Source organism: Mus caroli, chromosome 11, assembly GCF_900094665.2.
Source record: "Mus caroli chromosome 11, CAROLI_EIJ_v1.1, whole genome shotgun sequence".
NCBI lineage: Eukaryota > Metazoa > Chordata > Mammalia > Rodentia > Muridae > Mus > Mus caroli.
Window position 1 is genome coordinate 95,945,541 of NC_034580.1, and position 10,639 is coordinate 95,956,179.

General features: G+C 49.5%; 2 protein-coding genes across 2 annotated transcripts in view; both read right to left on the bottom strand.

The window, feature by feature from the left end:
• Positions 1-2,380, bottom strand: part of LOC110306306 (keratin, type I cuticular Ha2) — a 7,466-nt gene extending 5,086 nt beyond the window's left edge. Inside the window, exons 1-3 of the mRNA XM_021178470.2 lie at positions 1,861-2,380; positions 856-938; positions 533-689 (exon numbers count right to left, since the gene is read on the bottom strand). Of these exons, the coding sequence (XP_021034129.1) occupies positions 533-689; positions 856-938; positions 1,861-2,343 (723 nt within the window). The 5' untranslated portion in view covers positions 2,344-2,380. The remainder of the gene's footprint in view (positions 1-532; positions 690-855; positions 939-1,860) is intronic.
• Positions 2,381-6,166: 3,786 nt separating this feature from the next.
• Krt35 (keratin 35) lies at positions 6,167-10,198 on the bottom strand. The gene is made up of 7 exons (XM_021178469.1): positions 9,691-10,198; positions 8,827-8,909; positions 8,477-8,633; positions 7,912-8,073; positions 7,655-7,780; positions 6,945-7,165; positions 6,167-6,650 (listed from the first exon to the last, which is right to left on the bottom strand). The coding sequence occupies exons 1-7, from the start codon at positions 10,159-10,161 to the stop codon at positions 6,503-6,505; spliced, it is 1,368 nt and encodes a 455-aa protein (XP_021034128.1). The 5' UTR covers positions 10,162-10,198; the 3' UTR covers positions 6,167-6,502.
• Positions 10,199-10,639: the final 441 nt, after the last annotated feature.

Consider the following 10,639-nt stretch of genomic DNA (forward strand, 5'->3'; position numbering starts at 1 on the left):
AATGGGGATAGAACTGAGATGGAAAACACCCAAGTCTAACTCTTAGAAGAGGAGGGTCTCACCCAGTAGCAGCCTGACAAAGACAGACAGACTCTGTGTACATTCTAGAATGTAAACATCCTAGGGCCCCACTGTACCACTCTCCCTCTAGGATGAGGCCCTTACCAAAAAAAAAAAAAAAAAAAAAAAAAGACAAATGTGGTCTCTGCTAGAGAAACTTGGCAGCCTCCAGAAAGTACAGAAGGAAGAGATGCATTTTTGAGCACCTACCAAGATGTAGGTGTTTCATGCCCAGGGGCTGGGTCATATCCATGATCCAGGTAGTATCATTAAATCTTCCCAATAACCCTATATGATAGTTATCTCTGTTTCATGGGTAAAGGGACTCAAAAAGTATATATGAATCATATAACGTTACAGAAAGGATATGTGGTCTACCTGGCCATTTTAACTCAACAGCTTTCCAACTCCAAACCTTTTGTTTTTCTCATGCTGCATCTCAGACCCACCTCTGATTCACATTTCACCTCACCTCTTCATGGTTCCTCTTGAGGCACAGAAGTTCCTCCTTCAGGGACTCTACTTGAGCCTCTAGGTCAGCCTTATTCAGGGTTAGCTCATCCAGGATCCTGCGCAGGCCATTGGTGTCTGCTTCTACCAGCTGTCTTAGGGCCAGCTCTGTTTCATACCTACAAAAAGATCGGGGTCAGCAACCAAAGGGTAGAACCGTATACAGAACTCAAGGAAGGCTTTAAAATGCTTGCAATGTCTAACCCTGTATGAAACCAGTAGGGAGCTAGCCCAAGAGTATATGAGGAAGACTCCTTACCCCTCAAAGTCCCCTACCAAACTCACTTGGTTCTGAAGTCATCTGCAGCCAGCTTAGCATTGTCGATGTGCACGATCATTCTTGCATTCTCGGCCTTGGTGCACAGAACCTGCCAACAAAGGTACACAGAGTAGTAGAATGCAGGATAAAAAAAAAAAAAAGAAGAAGAAGAAGAAGAAAAAGAGCACAGTGGAAATGTCCTAGCTTCATCTCTGTTGCTGTGATAAAATAACTCCGACAAAAAGCTCCATAGAATAAGAATTTATTTGGCTTAGAATTCCAGTTATATTATTGAAAGGAAGTCAAACACTAGTCACATCACATCCACAGTCAAGAGCAGAAAGAAAGAAATGCATGGTTGTGTGCATGTTTGCTTACTTCTTTGCTTGTTCACTTTCATCTTGCTTGTTCCACTCTTATACAGTTCAGTACCCCCTGCCTAGGGAAAGATGCTGCCCATAGTGGACTGCCTCTTCCCACATATACAAACACAAGTTAGACTCATCTGGGAAGAGAGCTTCAATGAGGTATTGCTTACATTGTGCTTGCCTGTGGGCTTGTCTTTGGAAGATTATCTTCAGCTAACCAGGAGACCTTCCAAATATCCTATTATAGATGCCATAAGCAATATTTAAGGGAAGAAGCCAACTCTATCAGACAGAGAAGTTCTTGATATTTACTGAAAATTCAACAGATAGAGAGGCTGTGCAAAACACTTGCATTGTTTACTGAATTACCTTAAATATCCCTTTAAAGATAGATTATTACCCTCTCCATTCTACAGAGATGGAAACTGAAGTCTACAAAAGGAAGGGGGTCTTCAAAGCTATGTCAGTGATAGACCTGAAGCAGGGCTCTTTCTGTATTCAAGACTCTGGCTGAGTGTTCAAGCTAGGAGATGGTCCTATGCCCTAGGGATGTCTCCCCCCGACCCCCCAGAGCATAGCTGAAAACATTAATGAGACTCGTATCTAGAGTACTGGCTTTTCTGGATGCCCCTTCCAGCTAGTATGTTCACAACCCACCCTCACCTTTTGCTGCAGCTCTTCAATAGTCTGGAAGTAGGACTGGTAGTCAGGACACATGGTCAGCACCTGCCCCTGGTAGACATCTTGGATCTTGCCCTCCAGCTCTGCATTCTCTTTCTCCAGCTGCCTCACCTTCTCCAGGTAGTTGGCCAGGCGGTCATTCAGGACCTGCATGGTCTCTTTCTCATTGCCATTGAAGGCACCCTCACAGAACAGGCCATAGGTCCCCATGGAGCTAGAGATGCAACCAGTTGGCCGGCGGTTGCTGGGTTGGCAGGAGCTGGACAAGTAGGTCTTAGAAAGGCAGCTGGCTGGCCTGTAGGTGGTCGGCATGCAGACAGAGGGCATGCACTGCAGGGGCTGGCAGACATAACCCAGGCACAGCTCGGACCTGCTGCCCATGTTACTGGAACAGACGGAGGAAGGCCGTGCCGAGCTCTTGAAAGATGCTGATGAGGTGTTGGTGACACAGCAGCTGGATGGCATGCTAGGGAAGTCCTTTCCCTCCAGCAGTTCCCTGGATCTCTACAGACTCCATCCTGCCCAGGCCTTTTTATACTCTTGAAGTGAAGGGGTTCGCACTAAAGTATTCTCAGGGGGAGTGTTGATGTTTATACTTGGCCCCAGAGGAAACTGATAATTAATTTGTAATTTGGTTTCCAATAAGGAGTTCCTTTCCTCATAAAAAAGGCCAAACTTATCATTTGGTTAAAGCAGGACACTGGGTTCTTGTCATCGGTCACCCGGGGGAGAGCATCAAGACACATCTTCAAAGGACCAGCCCCACACCTGGGCCCTCATTACCAGGGTGTGGCAGCAGGTGCTGCCATAGCCTGTCCTGTTTGCCACGGACCTTGCCCACTGCACCCCCGCCTGCACCTGCCCTAGGGAAGGCTTGCAGCCTGCAGAAAGGTAGATGCCCCTTTAATGAAAGCATTTCGTGTGGGAAGAGGCCTGGCCCCTTCACAAGGAAATGTGTGGGTGACAGAAGCTGCCTCAATACCATGGTATAAATCTGGAGAGATAGGAAAGAGACCAGAAGCCTCAGATATGTCTCATCCTCCCACCTATGGAAAGGACCTATCATGGAGGAGAGAAGGAACTGAAGACACAAACAGCTAAGCAGCTAAGACATCTTTTCAGTTGGATGCAAATGAAAACGGGGGGGAGGTGAAGGTACTTCTCCTTGGAAAAGCAGCTCACTGTCAGGAATCCCTCCAGAAGGCAGACACTCTGCCTTGACTCTTTCCTCCACTCGAAGAGGGCAGCCACTGTGGAATGTTCAACTATTGCCTATTAAGCCTGAGGTTGAACAAATTAGAACTGGGTCTCCTTTAACTTTCTACAGTGGTGCAAAGGGAGGGCTCAGTTTGGAACCCCAGTGGGACCCCCCTGTAAATCAGGTCTTTGAAAGGAATGTTCTGTGCTGAGCTAGGAAACAGGGAGCAGATATACCTAGTTATAAAGCCTTGGCCATTCCCATAAAGCAACAGGCTGAACTAATGCTAATACCCAGACAAAAGCAACATAGAAAAGAGCTGATTTTGGCTCCCGGTCTGAGGGAATAGCCCATCATGGCAGGGGAATCATGACAGTAGGAATCCGAGGCAGCTTGGTGGCATTGCATCTGTATTTAGGAAGCAGAAAATGCTGTCCTGCGCTCCCTAATTACAGTACCTAAAAGCCCTCTGACTACTGCACAGGCTCACAACTCTGACTCTCCATTAGCGCCCCCAAAAAGCTCTCAGACACCCCAGAGTGAGGCAAATCTCAGGCCAACCAAGTCAGGATTTCTGGGGATCAAGGCAGGTAAGACTAGTTTTCTGTTTGTTTGTTTGTTTGTTTGTTTGTTTGTTTGTTTTGGTCTTGTTTTTGTTTTGTCGTGTTGTTATTTGAGTTTATTAGATTTTTATTTTTAAGCTCTCTGGTCATTCCCGTGTTCAGACAAAGGGGAAAACACCTGCTGCATGGAGCAAGGATTGTAAGTTAAATGCAAAAGCAAATGAGATAAGAAAAGGTGGGGTTCCACGTGAGCTGGTGAGCGCCATCTGGGAGGGAGCTGGGATAGCTTGGAAGTGGCTTTTGATCCCGAGGACACCAATGAGAAGAGAGGGACCTCACTAGAGTCTGTGACCAGAGAGCAAACTTTACTGCTGACCGCCACTGTCAGAATCAAAACTGACGCTAACACATGCAACTTCTTGGTTCACTGGTTACTGTTGTTTAGATTTTTTTTCTTTCATTTGTGCATCATGAAGAGTACCCATGTGATGAGGGGTTCATGGAGACCAGAGGGCATTGGAGCCCCTGGAACTGGACTTCCAGGTGCTTGTGAGCTGCCTGGCACAGGTGCTAGGACCCGAAACCAAACTCCAGTCCTCTGCAAAATCAACAAACTTTTTACTACTGAGCCATCTCTCCAGCCCCACCATTCCATACATACTTTGGCTGGCCTGGTGTAACTTGGCATTGCTACCTGGAAATGCTGCCCCCCAAAGTGAAATTCCAGCAGAGAAGAGTAGATGCCCACCTTCAGAGCATCCAACTAGAAGGACAAGCCAGTGGTGGCCAGTTTCCAGATGCCAGCTGTATGCTCAGTGAAGTACTGGGGAGGTTGCAGCATAGTAAGTGTTACCGGCTCTGTTTTCCTCAGGAGAAAACTGAGACTCTGAAGGGGACTATAACCTGCCAATACTCTCCCACAGTGGTGAGGCTGGGATTTGAACCCAGATACCTCTGACTCTTTATTCCAGTTCTGACACATCCTCCTCCTATCATTAAAAGAGGTGATGATGATGACAATGATAGATAGAGAGATGGATGATAGGTAGATACATAGATACATAGATAGATACATAGATAGGTAGATAGATACATAGATAGATACATAGATGCATAGATGCAGTAAGTAGAAGTGGGTGTCCTTCCTGTGCTCTACCAAGACCTTCCTCCCATAAACCAACCCTTGCCCATGATATCTGGCATCCTGCCTAGCACATATTGGTGCTCAGTAAGAGTATGTTGAACAAAGTGAATGAGGCAGGTGCCTGAGCCTCAGCAAATTCAGCCATTGTGCTCCAAGAAGACAGTGGTACAGGCCACCTAGAGCCAGATTGCTGGCAGCTGCCCTTTTAGGGAGCTGAAGTAAGGGAATTCTACAGCCAAAATCCAAGTGAACTGTTCTGATGATTGGAAGGGGCAGATCCTGGCCCAGATCAGTCCAGTTCACTGTTCTGTTCTTTACCTTGGATCATGATCACCCTCTCAATATCACATGGTCCTTAGTGGGTACCTGTCATCTTTGAGGAGCAAACATCCCTCAGGAGACAATCTGCCTTCTTGATCAGCTTAGAAAGTGTACCATCACCCATGTCCCTTTCCCATTAGAACTGGGAGAACTTGGCGCTTTGCTTGATCTTTTGAGGGAAGACATTCTAAACACAAATGACAGGCTTCTGGGGAGATCCAGGGCTCCTGCATCTGAGCCTCAACACCTCGTTAGGTACCAGGAGCACTCAGGGGTCTCCCAGGTGGCAAGGCTTCTTAGGAAAGGAAGTCCCAACTCAGGCTCAGGCTCAATTGCCTGTGTGTAGTGGAACTGTGGGCTATTATGAGATTTCCTGAACTGAAAGGGTTTCATGAAAGAGCTGCAATGGAAGAGGGGAATTAATATGAATGATGTGGGGCAAGCACCACTGCTCAGTGAGGAGCATACACAGGCTAACAAAGTGGCTATCTGAGCCTCATCAGGCCTTTGCTGGGACCCCAAGGGTTACTGTGTACACCAAGAAGAAAAGTAGATAACAATTGTCACCACACTGGGACCTTGGAGAAAGGTCTTCTTCAGAGAAGCCAAGCAAAAAGCCTCGCAGCAAGGCCTTCAGGGGACAAAGTGACTGCCTTGCCACATCCTGAGTTCAATCCCCATCACCCACTTTTGTTTTTAGAGCCAAGCATGGTGGCACATGCTTGTAATGTCTGCTTGGGAAGCAAAACCAGGGTGTATCCCCGGAGCTCACTGGTCAGCCAGTCCAATCTACTTGGCAAGTTCCAGAGTAATGAGAGATCCTGTCTTGGGGTGGGGGTTGGGGGGTAAATGAAGCCTGAAGAGCAACACGCAAGGCTGTCCCAGACATGGACAAGCATAAGAAAAGCTCCACTGAAATCCTCTAACCACCCTCAATGAGGAGCATAGGGGCCCTTTTATTTTCAGGGTCATCTTAGGTCCAACATCCTCCATGTGTCCACCCAGCCATCAATCTAAGCCCAACATAGACACAAACCAACACAGTAATGATGTGAGCCAGTCACTGTGAACCATAGCAAAAGGCTTTATTGCCCCACCCTCAGATACGCTGTATTAAATTTCAGAACCTAGGGGAAAACACACTCAGAAAGAAAGGAGCAGGCCCAGAACAGAGACCCTGGAGCCTGTTGAAATGATGAGGCATCAAGGCCCAAAGGACAACCTGCCCTAGTTGACAGGGTCAAAGAAACTTTAAGGCATTTATGTGCAGAGAATCTTCTCAAGGACTGGGCCTGGGCCCAGCAAGAACAGAGAGATTTGTGCTGTAACAGTCAGATTGACTGGAGGCCTCATCGGAGCCCTGGAGGCCATGGCCTTGACCCTCTGGATGTGTTACTCTCAGAACCGGCCCCCTGGGCAGGGCACACAGACAGGGCGGGGGCTGCAGCTGGTACGAGCTGCACCCGTGCTGCAGGAGACCGCAGGAAGGCAGGGGAGGCATGACTTGGAGGAAGAGTAATCAGGGGCACACGGGTTGCAGGGAAGCCTGGGAGAAAGAAGAGAGGTTACCATCATGCTCCAATTGCTGTAATTTTCAATAACACTGACAGATCTGAGAATATACAATCAGGAAAGTGGCTTTTAAATCCTGTCTCCTTGTTTTACCCAAAGGGAAACAGGTACCCAGAGAGAAAACAGAACCTGTAGGAGCAACAGAATGAGTTTGTCCCAAGACCAGAGCTAAAACCCCTAAAGTTCCTATACCAGGGTATCATGCTCTTCCTAGGCACATGTTCCTCCCAAGAACTTCGAAAAAGTGACAGCATGAAGCCACACTCACTTGCTGTCCTCGCTCTCCAGCAGGCCCCTGTACGTGTTGATCTCACACTCTAGCCTGGCCCGGACATCCAGCAGCACCTGGTACTCCTGGTTCTGACGCTCCAGGTCAGCCCGGATCTCACCAAGCTGGGACTCCACGTTGCCGATCATGCACTGCATCTGAGCCAGCTGAGAGCTGTAGCGGGCTTCTGTCTCTGCCAGGGTGGAGTCCAAAGCATCTCTCTGGGAGGGCAAAGGTTATGGGAAGAGGGAGAGGTTAGAGGCCAGAGAATTACCGATGAAGATCCACCTGGGTCTCAGTGGGACTTCAGAAAACAAGAATGGAAGCCCCAAGAGTCACTGAGCTAGAAGAAACCACACCCAGACCCCAGTGAAGATGAGCCAACTCAGCTCCTGTAGCCCCTTGATCCAGACAGCATGTCCTTGCTAATGGTGCCTCTGAGTGATAATTACACAGAAGGTGATCTGCACAGAGGAGTTACTACCAGGGCGTGTTAAGTACTAACAGAGCCTCTTGTCCTTCACAAAGGCAGTTGTAATGTGTGTCTGGCCTTCATACCTTCTTCTCTACACAGTAGCACAGAGCTTCTCAGAAGCCCTGAGCTAAGAATTTGAACTCTTGGAGTCCATTTGTATAGCCAAAGTGTGGAACCTAGGGTTGTGTGCCTCCAACTTGGTTCAGCAGATGCTCCACCCCATCCCGGTGCTTACCATGCTCTGCTGGGCCTGCAGCTCTATCTCCAGGGAGTTGACAGTGCGTCTCAACTCAATGATGTCCGACTGGCAGGACTGCAGCTGCTCTGAGCTGGACACAACCTGCTGGTTCAGTTCCTCGGTCTGAAACACACACACGGGATCTAATCAGGAACCCTGAGATCTCAGCTTCAACGTTTAGAGAGATCACTTGGAATCACGAGTAGGAGTCAAGGAAGACCTTCCAGATACCCATTCACCTCTGCTGCACTGACCTGGGTGTCATACCAGTCTTCAGCATCCCTCCGGTTATTCTCCACCAAGGTCTCATACTGGCACCTCATCTCATCCAGAACGCGGTTCAGGTCAACGGGTGGAGCAGCGTCCACCTCAACATTGAGCCGATCGCCGAGCTGGCAGCGCAGTGAGTTCACTTCCTGTGGTACAGATGCGGGTCTGTTTCCAGGTGTCTGCCTCACCTGTACTCACCTCTTTCTTTCCATTCTCACCTACCCTCCTATTCATCTCCTTCCCCTTACCCATATCTCCCATGCTCACTCATCCTCCAGGCTCACTTCCGCCTTCCCCATGCTTACCTCCTCCTTCCCCATGCTCACCTCCTCCTTCCCCATGCTCACCCCTCCCCAATGCTCACCTCCTCCTTCCCCATGCCCACCCCCTCCCCCATGCTCACCTCCTCCCCCATTTTCACCCCCTCCCCCATGCTCACCTCCTCCTCCCCCATGCTCACCTCCTTCCTCATTCTCACCCCTTCCCCCATACTCACTCCTCCCCCATGCTCACCTCCTCCCCCATGCCCACCACCTCCCCCATGCTCACCTCCTCATGGTTCTTCTTGAGGCAGAGCAATTCTTCCTTCAGGGACTCCACCTGAGCTTCCAGGTCAGCCTTGCACAGAGTCAGATCATCCAGGATCCTGCGCAGGCCATTGATGTCAGCCTCCACCAGCTGCCGCAGGGAAACCTCGGTCTCATACCTGCAGACACAGAGAAAGGAACCCAAACCTGTGATCTCATTTGTCTCAATGTCAAGCCCCACCTCCAGACTGGCCTGGTGCTGTGAGCCCTTTCCTAGTGCCTCAATCCTGGATGCAGCTGAAACCCTGAGCCCAACCATCATCAGCGTCCAGCTGTACCAGCCCCAGTCCAGGGACAAGCAGGACAACTCACTTGGTCCTGAAGTCATCAGCAGCCAACTTGGCATTGTCAATCTGCACCACCAGCCTGGCATTCTCTGCCTTGCTGCAAAGAGTCTGGAGACATAAAGCCATGATTCCATATAAGAAAGGACGTTCTGCTCGTAGGAATATAATTATGCTCATATAATATAATATGACTCCCGAATATAACAAGAGCCACCCGTGGAAGGGGACAGATTACCATCCTGGAATCTCAACATTTTGGAGCTTTATGAGAGATGAGACCTTGTATCAGACAACAGAACCTCAAGAGCCATTGCAATGTAGTGTGCCTATGATGTGTAGCCAAGGGCTAGAGAGACTGTAAGGCATGCTCCAGGAAATACTGCAGTGTGAGGGAATGAACCATCTCCCTGCCTTCCCGTCCCCCAGGTCTGCCATGGGCCCAAGGCAGGTCCCTGCCATCAGCTACCCTCTGCTTCTCTGGTCACAAATGCTCTCCCTTGGGATCCAGCTGAATCTTTTCAGGAATGAAGATGTAGAAAGGTATCTTCTCTGCTTTACAGATTGGGAGCCTGAGCTTCACTAAATACACCAAGCCCAACCGACTTGCCTCTTTAGAACAAGGGCATTACATTTCAGAAAGATGAACAGTGGTATCAAAGGTCACACAGCCAGTTAGTTAAATACAGCCCATGTTGAAGTTCTGAGTCTACTGATTGCCATCCTGGTCACTTAAGGAGCCTGACTTTGTCCTCATCTGATAGATTGGGCTAAGATTATTGGAAAGAATAGAAGAGGCCACAGACGTGAATAAGCTTTGTTCCCTATGAGAGCCAGGCTACTACCACACACGTTCTAGCCTCTGGATCTGAGGCCACTCTGAACCACTCACCTTCTTCTGGAGCTCCTCCATGGTCCGGAAGTAAGACTGGTAATCGGGGCACATATAGGGCACCTGCTGCTCACACCACTCCCGAATTCGGCTCTCCAGGCTGGCATTCTCCTGTTCCAGCTGGCGCACCTTCTCCAGATAGCTGGCCAGGCGGTCATTCAGGGACTGCATGGTCTCCTTCTCATTACCAGTGAGGATGCCTTCTCCAAACCAACCTCCACCCATGCCGTAGCTGGTGGCAAAGCCTCCCGTTGGGAGGCAGAGAGCTGGGAGGCAGCTGGATACCCTGTAATTGCCTCTCCCCAGGCCAGCGGAACACACAGAGAAACTCCGGGCTCCACGGGAAGGGCTGGGCAGCTTGCAAGAGCTGCTGGAGTACATGTTGGACACTCGAGTGGATCCCCCTCCGGCTTTCCCCGGGCTCTTTAGAGATCCTGAGGAGAAGCTAGCCTTGAGGCATTTGGAAGCCATGGCCACAGCAGCCCAGATGTAAGCAGTAGAGCTCTGAGAGCAGACGTCCCAACACAGAGAAACGGCTCCCTAGCCCGACTTTATACTTCTGCCCCAGTGGGCGTTGGTTGGCCCTTACAAAGTGTTTTCTCCTCGTTAAAGTTAATTCCACTTTCTATCAAAACCTCTCATTAGTCTGTTCTTTAGCTTCCCGTGAACATAGCCTGGCCTCGTAAAACAGAAGCCCCGTTGGACGAGTGGGCCTCATAGCCCTACATCCTGGGAAGACCCAGTCTGCAGTAGTTCTTCAAAGGGGCCTGTCATCAGAACCCAGACCTCAGCCTCCTTGTTAAGCAGGTGTGGGAATCTCCTGTCTTGCCTTCTCCAGCCTTGTCTCCTTTGATGGACAGCCGGGGGTAGGGAGGGGTGGAACAGGCAAGCCTGAAGGTGGCTAGAAGGTGGGGGGTCTTGTCGCTGGAGCAAACATAAAAGGCTCTTG